The 10918-nt window shown below is 42.5% G+C and overlaps 1 protein-coding gene across 4 annotated transcripts in view; it reads left to right on the top strand.

Annotated features, from left to right (window-relative positions):
• Positions 1-1072: 1072 nt before the first annotated feature.
• Positions 1073-10918, top strand: part of PRDM4 (PR/SET domain 4) — a 48230-nt gene continuing 38384 nt past the window's right edge. For 3 of the 4 annotated variants that reach the window (XR_007717855.1, XR_007717856.1, XM_050749695.1), the window contains exons 1-5: positions 1091-1279; positions 1470-1736; positions 5289-5422; positions 8153-8338; positions 9834-10628. Coding sequence is in view for 2 of the 4 variants with exons in the window: in XM_050749695.1 (XP_050605652.1) it covers positions 1726-1736; positions 5289-5422; positions 8153-8338; positions 9834-10628 (1126 nt within the window). In the remaining 2 variants the exon portion in view is untranslated. Of the gene's footprint in view, positions 1280-1469; positions 1737-5288; positions 5423-8152; positions 8339-9833; positions 10629-10918 lie in introns of all 4 variants that reach the window. The other variant, XM_050749694.1, reaches the window with a different exon arrangement.

The following is a 10918-nucleotide window of genomic DNA, read 5'->3' as shown; positions in this document are numbered from 1 at the left end:
TACATCATCATTCTCTAGGCTCCAGATTTGAAGTCGCATTTCAAAGAATACTGACTCTCAGTTGGGATGATGACCTTCTTGATTTAGACTTCTATTTGTTGTCAACAGAGAGCAAAACCAATGTGACCTGCCTGTCAATGTTCAGTGAGGTTTCCTCATCTGGAATGTGCTTTCTCCCCATGAGAAGTAAAGGAAGGGAAACATTTTGGGGGTTGACATCCCACCCAATTCTCGTCCAAAACGTTGCATGTGCCTCTACCTTTTCATATTAGATTGAATTTTCAAAATTCATCAGTCCCCACTAGACTGCAGGCAGGTGAAGTTCAGGGCTTGTGCCTTGCTGTGTATCCCTAGGTTTGAGATCTAATTTAACAAACGCTTTGTGAATGAGAGGAAGAATCCCTGGATCTGCTGTTTTGCTGGTGTAAGGGAGCCACCAGGCAGTGTGGTGTAGTTTCAACGTCTACTGCTCAGGAGCTTGGGACCATTTTCCTTTAAAGCCATCTCGGTACTCCGAGCGTTAGGCACAGTGCCTGGCGCGCAGTAGAGAACTAAGGGCAGAGAAAAGGGGAAGGAAATTTGTTTAAAATCCCAAACCCCAGCATTTACGACGGGAAGCAGGCAAACTGGACAGCCTTCAGGCGTAGCAGACGGCGAAACATATTCAGGATAGAATCTCAATTCCTCCTGGGCAGCAGAGGCAACTCTTGGGGCCAAATCCCGTACTTCGAATTTTGGGGACTTTGTGTGGACCCATGCTTCTCTAGTAGGGGAATGTCATGAAGACTGAAATCTTGAGTCTGCGGGATTCAGGGGATTCAAAACTCACTCCCTGCAGGTATAGCAACCCTGGTCGCCTAGCAACTATAGGTCGATCGCTCGGCGCTCGATTCTAGCCGGCCGGATGGAGACGCAGAGCTCGCGGCGGAGCCTCTCGCGGCCAGCGCATCTGCGGCGCGCACGCGCGGAGAGGCCTGGGCTGGGAGAGGGGCGAGGCGGTGCGCGGGCGCCGCTTGCGGGCCGCGGCGGGGAGGGCGCACGCACGGGGGGCGGAGCGGCGGGTGCGGAGAGTGGCTGAGGAGCCGGAAACGCGCCGCGGAGGGTGCGGCCGTGAGGAAGAAGCAGCGGGCCGGGAAGGGCCGGGCCGGGCGGGAAACGTTAGGGCAACGGCCCCCGGGGTGAGGGGGCCGAGGGAACGGGCAGGGCCCAGAGGCGAACTCTGCCCGGATGAGGAACAAAGCAGTGGGGCAGGCGCGCGCGCCCCCAGCGCAGCTGTCAGGTGGGCTGCGCGCGGGCCCAGCCGGAGCGGGGCGGGGAGAGGCGGCCCGGCCTGCGGGCCCCCGGCCGGCGGGCTAATCCGCAGGCCTTGGGAGGCAGTGTCGGCAGCGCCTGGGGCTCTCAGGTGGCTAGAAGATGGGAGCTGCGACCTCGTTGTGGTTTTGGTGACCGCTCTTGTCCCACTCCCCCAGGTTGGGCAGCCCCCCTCCCGAAGCTTCTGGACGGAAGGCCCCGGGTGTTCCCCGACATGCCCCAACCCGTGACGGGGTGCACGGCCACCGGCCGTCGGGAGAAGTTGGGCGGCCCCGGGCGACCCCGGGGACGAGTGGCCGCGTCGGTGCAGCGGTTGTGAGCAAGATGCGGTAGCACGTGACCGTGGAACGCAAACCCTGATGCCTGTTCCCCACCACCCGAGCGCTCCTTTCTCTGACATTTGGCCCCAAGCTGATGCATCACAGGTGAGTAGGGAGGTGGGCTTCAGCACTGGTGACATCTTTGGAAACTATCTAGCAAGTGAGTGTCCAGGGTCAGTGCCGTTGTTTTTGGTGCCATTAAGAAGGTTACAGGTGTGATTTGCAAAGGGGACAAGAAATCCAGAAACAAGTATTGGATGGAATGTAATCTCGTGCATCCTAATTTACTCCACATGTGAAAAGTTGTTCCCAATAGTCACACGTTTATTGTTGGCTTGTTGACACCTTTTTCCTGTGTCTTTCAGTTATTTGAGCGTTTAATATATTTTTCTGGATTCCAAAGTGTATTATTGTCTCATTATGCTTCACCTTGAGTTTTGCTGGTATGGCAGGGACGATAGAGTGAGGGAATTAAGTTCTTAATTCTGCAAGCTTCGTGCTGATGTTTAAAGTACTTTTAAGTACAGAAACAGGCCAAAGAAATTGTTGTATTTGGCTGTTTTTTCAAGACCCTTTCAAAGGCCGTATGTTTAGAATGAGGAAGATAAGGCACAAATTCATTGAAATTATTGAAGCCCCACTTTGCAAAGTGGCTGCATTTCAGTTAGTTTCTTATATTTTATGCGAAGAGGTGTAAAATCAGCACCTGGCAGATGGTTGCATAGGTCAATTAGAAACACACACATAAAGTGCAGAACTGTGTAGGAAATTATTTTACCCTAAATGAGTAGGTAAGATAGAGCTTAGTATCTTGATTCTTGCCATCTTCCGGGATTGCTTCTTAGAATCTCATAGGAGAAAGAAAATGAGAATAGAATTGCATTTTAGAATGAGAAAGTCTTATGAGGATCATATTGTACATTCCCTTCATCTGCCCTCTCTCTGTGGGATACTCATTACCTTTGGTTTATGGCTGCTGAGGTCATCACGTTTTAGTGACTCACAACAAAGCAGAAATCTGCTGAGCCTCTCGCATTAAACTCTGGTTTGAGAAGGCCTAGGACTCAACCTAGAAACACCATGCTGATTTTTATCTTGAGATTAAATAAATATTCAGGAATTTTCAGAATGAGAGTTGAAGGTGCAGACCTGTAGTTGTACTTTTAAAAAATATTGTAACCAATTTGTTAAGTAGGCTGTTATGGCTGTAGTGATTGTAGTGTTTTAATTATGGTTGTAGCTATAAAGAGTTATGGGAAAAGTCTGTTTTAAATCAACTCAAGCCCAGCAGCTTTCAAAATTAAGGAGATATGTTTTCTTTAGGCTACAGGGATTGTTTGCTTTTTGTTTTGTTTTGTTTTTAAGACACAGCCTCACTCTGTCACCCCGGTTGGAGTGTAGAGGTGCAAGCAGAACTCACTGCAGCCCCGACCTCACCACTTCAGTCTCCCCTGTAGCTGGAACCACAAGCACGAACCACCATGCCTGGCTAAGTTTAAAAAAAAATGTTTAGTAGAGACAGGGGTCTCACTGTGTTGCCTAGGGAGGTCTCCAACTCCTGGGCTCAAGTGATCCTTCTGTCTTGGCCTCCCGAAGTGCTGGGATTACAGGTGTAAATCACCATGCCTGGCCTGCTTTATAGTCTAATAAAAACTGTTATTAGCATGCTGTTCTTCATAAGGTGTACCTCATTTGCCAGGTGCTTCTAGCTGTCTTTCTGATAAGGATGATGAGTTAGCATTGCTCCATCCAATTAGAAAAAAAAATTCAGAATGTCTGTTCTATACAAGGTACTACGTTGGCCTTTTACATTTTATTGATGTCTTAGAGCTTAGTTTTATGGGATACATGGCCAGGGATAAGGGTGAAACTTATGGGTGTATCATAATGCAGGAAACAGGTCTATGTGGAACTTTAAATATACGCCACAATATAAGTAGATAGGCCCTAATGTATTGCAACTGTGTAAAAGGCAATATAGTTCCTTTATTGTAATGTCTTTTTCTTACTATAGTTAAGAGCTTTGGTTTCTTAAATTAGATCTGAATTTAAATCCCAACTCTCCTTACTGGTTATGTGATTCTGGGTTAAGTTTCTTAGCATCACTGAATTTTAAGTTTCCTCATCTTTAAAGTGGGATTAAGAATAATACCGACCTCCAGCCTGGGCAACATAGGGAGACCCCATCTCTTCAAAATAAAAACAAATTAGCCAGGCATGGTGGCACATGCCTGTGGTTCCAGCTACTTGGGGGGCTGAAGTGGGAGGATCTCATGAGCCTAGAAGGTAGAGACTGCAGTCAGCTGTGATCATGCCACTGCATTCCAGCTTGCAGCGACTGAGCAAGACCCTGTCTCAAAAACGAAAACAAAAACAAAAGGATTAAGAGAGATAGTTACATGTAAATCACTTAGCCCAATACGTAGCACATGGTAAGGGAGCCATAAATTTTAGCTATTATTATTTTCAGGTTGATTGATAAAATGGCGTTGCCGTTTTTCAGAATTAAAAACCTATTTAGATTTGATTTCACTGCTGAGGAATATGTAACCTCATTTGATTCCTCTTCTCTGCTTCTCTGCTTCAGCCCTCCCATACGCAGAGAATAATTAATTATTATGATGCTCAGTGTAAGGACTGGAGGTCATTAGAGAGCCCCTTTTGGATAACCTGTTGGCTAGCCTAGTGGTTCTATAATGTTTGTAATATGGCAGTCTCTGAATTCTGATAAAAGAACTAATACTTTTTGATAATAGCCTTCAGTGCTGTTTTATTCAAATCAGTATTACTCTTATTCGAAAGACATTTGTAATGGCAGTGCAAGATGGATTGCATAGAAAAGGTGATTCCTAGATTCTTCACCTTGCCAACAATAGTCTGTAGTTAAAAAAAAGTTTGGTGCAATGAAAAACTTTTTGGCAGTGTTTTGCAGTTTAATCTGTGTTCTTTCACTTAACAGCTATGTGATTTGGGGCATATGACATGGCCTCTTTGAGCCGTAATTCCCTCATCTATCTTACGTTGCAGCATTGGTGTGAGGATTTGAAGTCATTTTAAATGAAGTGGTAGCAAAGCTTGCATAGTGACCCTCAATATATGGAGGACATTAATATTAGGACATTAAAAACTGATACAGAATCTTAGTAAACTGTTGCTGAATGGGGAAAATATGGTGCTTTTCACATCATTGATAATTTGGATCTTTAACTCCTATTGGAAGTGATTAGTAAAATTTATTTGAGTAAGTTAAAATGCACTGCCTAAAAAACTACTGGTTTGAAATAAGCCATTTGGAGAAAAATAAATATTGTAAAAGACGAAGCTTGAGTGATGTAAAAAAAACAAACTGTCATTGCCATGTGCTCTAAGGATTGCAAACCTTGCTTTAGATGGTGTGCCTAGAGTTTCGAGCAAGGCAGAATTCAAATCCTATTTCTGCTATGTGACATTGAATTGAGTTTTTTAATGTCTCAATCTCAGTTTTCTTATCAGTAGAAAGAATATGGCACTAGCTGTCTAAGAGAATTGTTGAGTGTAAAAGTGAATAGTTGGCCAAGTCCCATTTCCCCATCCCCACTGTTTCAGTTTCTTCAGTATCTTAATACAGAGTCATCAGAGTAAATTTTTGCATAACTAGTTGTGTGTGTTCTTTTCTAGAATGAATGAAATGAACCTGAGCCCAGTGGGGATGGAGCAGCTGACTTCATCCTCTGTGAGCAATGCCTTGCCAGTCTCAGGAAGTCACCTGGGATTGGCTGCCTCACCCACTCACAGTGCCATCCCTGCCCCAGGTGAGTGGTAAGGGAGACCTACTGCTTTCAACACTTAACTGTGTTATCAATTCTAAATGGAGTCTAGAAGAGATCAGAGCCCCTTTAAGGGTAGAAAGGAGAAGGTAAGCAGGCCTGAATGGTGGTTCGACATGTGATAGGTAATGGAAAAGAAGGTTTTTGTAGAGGTAGAATATTAGAGTTCTAGTGGATAGTAGTAGCAGTTTTTTTCTGATAGTCCTCTTCTAAGTTGGTAGCTTTTTGTCTAGAGCTGTAATTAACTTGGCATTTTATTTAGGGTTGCCCATTCATCTGGTTCACACTTTAGTACTCTGTCCCTGGGTTAATAGAAGAGAATCAGTTAAAGTTACTCTAATAACTCTTCCCAGAGAGCATGGGGAATTGGGCTTTATATTCCACTGGTTTTGAAATTAAATGGCAATAACTGCAGATGCACCAGGTCTAAAATTATGTGGAAAGCAGTATGGTACTTTTACATGGAATGCCTCATGAGCCTCCATACGCAGCAAAATAGTATAGGAAATATTCACTCTTCCTATCACTGTACTTTTTTTTTTCTTTTTTAAAACAAAATGTCTCTCTGTCATCCAGGCTGGAGTGCAGGGGCACGATCTCAGCTGACGGCAACCTTTGCTTCCCAGGTTCAAATGATTCTCCTGCTTTGGCCTCCGGAGTAGCTGGGATTATAGGCACATGCCACTACACCTGGCTAATTTTCTTTCTTTCTTTCTTTCTTTTTTTTTTGAGATGGAGTTTCGCTCTTATTGCCCAAGCTGGAGTGCAGTGGTGCGATCTCGCCTCACTGCAACCTCCACCTCCCGGGTTGAAGCAATTCTCCTGCCTCAGCATCCCGAGTAGCTGGGACTATAGGCACGTGCCACCACACTCGACTAATTTTTTGTATTTTTAGTAGAAACAGGGTTTCACCATATTAGCCAGGCTGGTCTTAAACTCCTGACCTCAGGCAATCTGCCCTCCTTGGCCTCCCAGAGTGCTGGGATTACAGGCGTGAGCTACCATGCCAGCCATCACTGTACTTTTAAAACCTTTTTTCTACCTAGCTTCATTTTCTTATTCCATTGAAATGGAATATAAATGGAATAAATATTCTATTGATTATTACAATGATAAGCTGTCAGTTCTTTAGGATCAATGACATTGTAATGTATTGGACTTTCTTTGTCAAAGTAGGAGTTAGTGTAAATAAATCTATATCTTGTTTAAATAGTTCTCTAAAGAGAATTACTTGCTTAATTAATAAAATGCAGCAGTTAAATAAGATTCTTCAAAACTAGGGTCTCTTCACATTTAAGTGTCCACAAAAGAAATTTTTAAAAATTATTAGTGGTTAACCCATTTGATTGTTTTGTAGGCATTCCTTTTAGTGGGCACTCTTGTTAAGGAGGAAAACTTATTAAAAAATATTGCCAACCAGGCACAGTGGCTCACGCCTGTAATCCCTGCACTTCGAGAAGCCAAGACAGGAGGATCACTTGAGCCCAGGAGTTCAAGATCAGCCTGGGTAACATAAGGAGACCCCATCCCTGCAAAGAAAAAAATAAAAATTAACTGGGCATGGTAGCACATGCCTGTAGTCCCAGCTATGTAGGAGCTATGTAGGAGGCTGAAATGGGAGGGCCACTTGAGCCCGGAAAGCTGAGGCTGCGTGACCCATGATAATGCTGCTGTGCTCCAGCCTGGGCAACATAGCAAAACCTTTTCTCAAAAAAAAAAAAAAAAAAATATTGCCCCTAGCAAAAATATGCCAATCAGCCCTGACCTAGTTGATGGGTATTTATTATGATACTTAAGCACAGTAAAAGTCACTTCACTTTGGAAGTACATATAACTCAAAGTAGATACAATCTCACATTTAAAGTTTTTTTTAATCACAAAGTATAGCATATATACAAAAGATTGTATGAAAATGTACATGTACAGTTTTACATCTAACTAAATTACGTTATTTTCCGAGTAGAAATGAAATATTCTCACCATATAAAATGGTAAATATAATAAAGTTTAAAAAATACCAAAACAATTTCATACTATCGCTACCTAGGGACCACTCCTGTGAATATTTTATGTTTCCATTTTTTTCTGTGTATAATTTGTTTTCTTGTGTTTAAACTCGGTTTTTAATTCTAAATTAAATATTTTCGCTGGGCACGGTGGCAGTCCCAGCACTCTGGGGGGCTGAGGTGGGTGGATCACTCGAGGCCAGAAGTTCGAGACCAGCCTGGCCAACATGGTGAAACCCTGTCTCTAGCAAAAATACAAAAATTAGCCGAGTGTGGTGATGTGTGCCTGTAATCCCAGCTACTCAGGAGGTTGAGGTAGGAGAATCGCTTGAACCCTACCTCAAGGCGGAGATTGCAGTGAGCCGAGATCACACCACTGCACTCCAGCCTTGGCAACAAAGCAAGACTCCGTCTCAAATCAATCGATAATTAATTAATTAAATATTTTGGTATTTAAGCACAATACAGACAATTGGAGTATTAACTTGCCAGTTTAGAACTAACTTAAAAACTATCTTTGGGACTGCGACTACTTTGTTTAGGACTATTTGTGGATATTTGCACATCGTCTATCTAAGGATGAAAAGGGGTACTAGGTGAGATTTTTGCCCATATGTAAAAACCTTTCTAAGAATTTAGCCAGTGGTTGTCGTGAGAACTTTCAGTTACCTATTTTCTTTTAACTGAGAAAAAAAATTTTGTTTTGTAGGCCTCCCAGTGGCAATTCCAAACCTGGGTCCCTCCCTGAGCTCTCTGCCTTCTGCTCTGTCTCTAATGCTCCCAATGGGTATTGGAGATCGCGGGGTGATGTGTGGGTTACCTGAAAGAAACTACACCCTACCTCCACCACCTTACCCTCACCTGGAGAGCAGTTATTTCAGAACCATTCTACCTGGTAAGTGTTAGAGTTATTTGGGATGTTAGAAAAAAAGAATGGCGCCAGCTTTTAAGCTTAGTTCCTGAAGATCTGAATAACACTTTTTTCCGTTTGTCACTATTAGATATTAATCTCTAGGCAGGAAAAATATCTTTGTTTATATTTATGTACTTTTCTTCTTAAAGTGTGCATATAACACATTATTAATACAGTTTGACTAAGCTGAATTTCTTAATTGCACATAATTTTTCTTCTTTTTCTTCCAGTATCTCTTTCATTCAGTCTTTATAATTCTGCAGCTATAATTCCAGTCAAGCAGTACAGAGAGTCTCTCTCTCTCTCTCTCTCTTTCTGTCTTTCTCTCGGAGATGGGGTCTCACTATGTTGCCCAGGCTGGACTGGAACTCCTGGGCTCAATTGATCCTCTCACCTCAGACTCTTGAGTAGCTGGGACTACAGGCACATGCCTGCCTTGAGACCATACCATACTGTCTTTCTTTTTTATAAGTAACTTTTTTTAAAAAAAGAGATGGGGTTTTGGCATGTTGCCCAGGCTGGTCTCGAACTCCTGCACTGAAGCCATATGCCCACTCCAGCATCCCAAAGTGCTGGGATTACAGGCATGAGCCACTGTGCCTGGCCCAAGACCATACTTTCTGTACAATTGTTTATCTTTACTTTTTTCACTTTATCTTTTTCTCTGCTGTTACGTGGGTATTTTCCTTTGCTGCTACGTGGTTTTCATAATTATCCTTTTTAATGATGCATTACTTTCTACTGAATGGGTATTTGATGATTTATTATCTTTATTGTTGGACAGTTTGGTTTTTCCAGCTTTTATTACCATTGTAACGCTCTTATGAATGTCTTTATGTATAATATTTACAAAATGGATTTAGAGAAGATTACCATAAGTGGAATTTCTTGTACAAGAGGGTATTAACATTTTTGAGGTTCTTAATATATATACTTCACAAAGAAGTTTTAGCAGTTTACATTCCCACTGGCAGTTTAGTGTCATTTCACCACATCCTCCCAAGCACAAGTGTTAATTTGTTTTGTTTTAATAAAACAGGTACAATTGTGACTTGTATTAAATAGTTTGTGTTATGATAGTTTAATTATATTAAATTGTATTTAATTAAGTTTTATTTTTCACATAGAAGATCTGTTCTTAAATCATTTTACCTTTTAATAATTAGTAGAGCAAATTTTACGCCTTAGGACTCAGGAATTATAGCCATATGTATATTAAAGGTAGTGTTTTCGTTAGTGATTCCCAGTTAGCTTCAAAGGAACATAGTTAACTTTTTAAGGATTTTTGAGTTTTACAGAAAAAACTCAATTATGGTATATGTATGTTGCTATTTGTAAAATAATGTGTATCGATTAAATTAAAGAAGCAGGAGATTATTTGAACTTAGTAATATTTGTAAGGAAATAGCTTCTAGTGCTTGGAATTCTTCAATAATGTACTAAAAGTCTCTGATATCTTATCTTTTCCTTTTCTCAGGCATTTTATCTTATTTAGCTGACAGACCACCTCCTCAGTACATCCACCCCAACTCTATAAATGTTGATGGTAATACAGCATTATCTATCACCAATAACCCTTCAGCACTAGATCCCTATCAGTCCAATGGAAATGTTGGATTAGAACCAGGCATTGTTTCAATAGATTCTCGCTCTGTGAACACACATGGTGCCCAAAGTCTTCATCCCAGTGATGGCCATGAGGTGGCCTTGGACACGGCAATCACTATGGAGAACGTTTCTAGGGTTACCAGCCCAATTTCGACAGATGGAATGGCAGAGGAGCTTACAATGGACGGTGTTGCAGGCGACCATTCCCAAATCCCAAATGGCTCCAGAAGTCATGAACCTTTGTCTGTGGATTCTGTGAGCAACAACCTTGCAGCAGATGCTGTAGGACATGGTGGTGTGATACCCATGCATGGGAATGGCCTGGAGCTCCCTGTGGTCATGGAGACAGACCACATTGCAAGTCGGGTCAATGGCATGTCTGACAGTGCCCTCAGTGACTCCATCCACACTGTGGCCATGAGCACCAACTCTGTAAGCGTGGCACTCTCTACCTCACACAACCTTGCCTCCCTAGAGTCTGTTTCCCTCCATGAAGTTGGCCTCAGCCTAGAACCTGTGGCTGTCTCCTCCATCACCCAGGAGGTTGCTATGGGGACAGGTCATGTAGATGTATCTTCAGACAGTCTTTCTTTTGTACCACCTTCACTGCAAATGGAAGACTCCAATTCAAACAAGGAAAACATGGCAACCTTGTTTACAATTTGTGAGTGTGCTTAGCCTTTCTTTTTTGGAAATATTTGTAAAAAGGGCCACCATCCCTAACCAGTTAAGTCACAAAGTTTGGCATTAAGGGAGTACAGAAAGTAACTAGACCTTGGAACTTTTCTTTGCCTTGGTATTGTCCTTTATATTAATGTGGTGCTTTTTCTTCAAGTAAGCCAAATGATATACATACATTTAGTTGGTTCTTACAGCATCCTCCTGAAGAAATTAAATGTGAAGTAGTCATTTTTGTATTTTGCAGATAAGCTTAGCACGTGCGGTAGTGTGTGC

This window comes from Macaca thibetana, chromosome 11, assembly GCF_024542745.1.
Source record: "Macaca thibetana thibetana isolate TM-01 chromosome 11, ASM2454274v1, whole genome shotgun sequence".
Classification (NCBI taxonomy): Eukaryota; Metazoa; Chordata; class Mammalia; order Primates; family Cercopithecidae; genus Macaca; species Macaca thibetana.
This window is presented reverse-complemented; position numbering and strand designations above follow the sequence as displayed.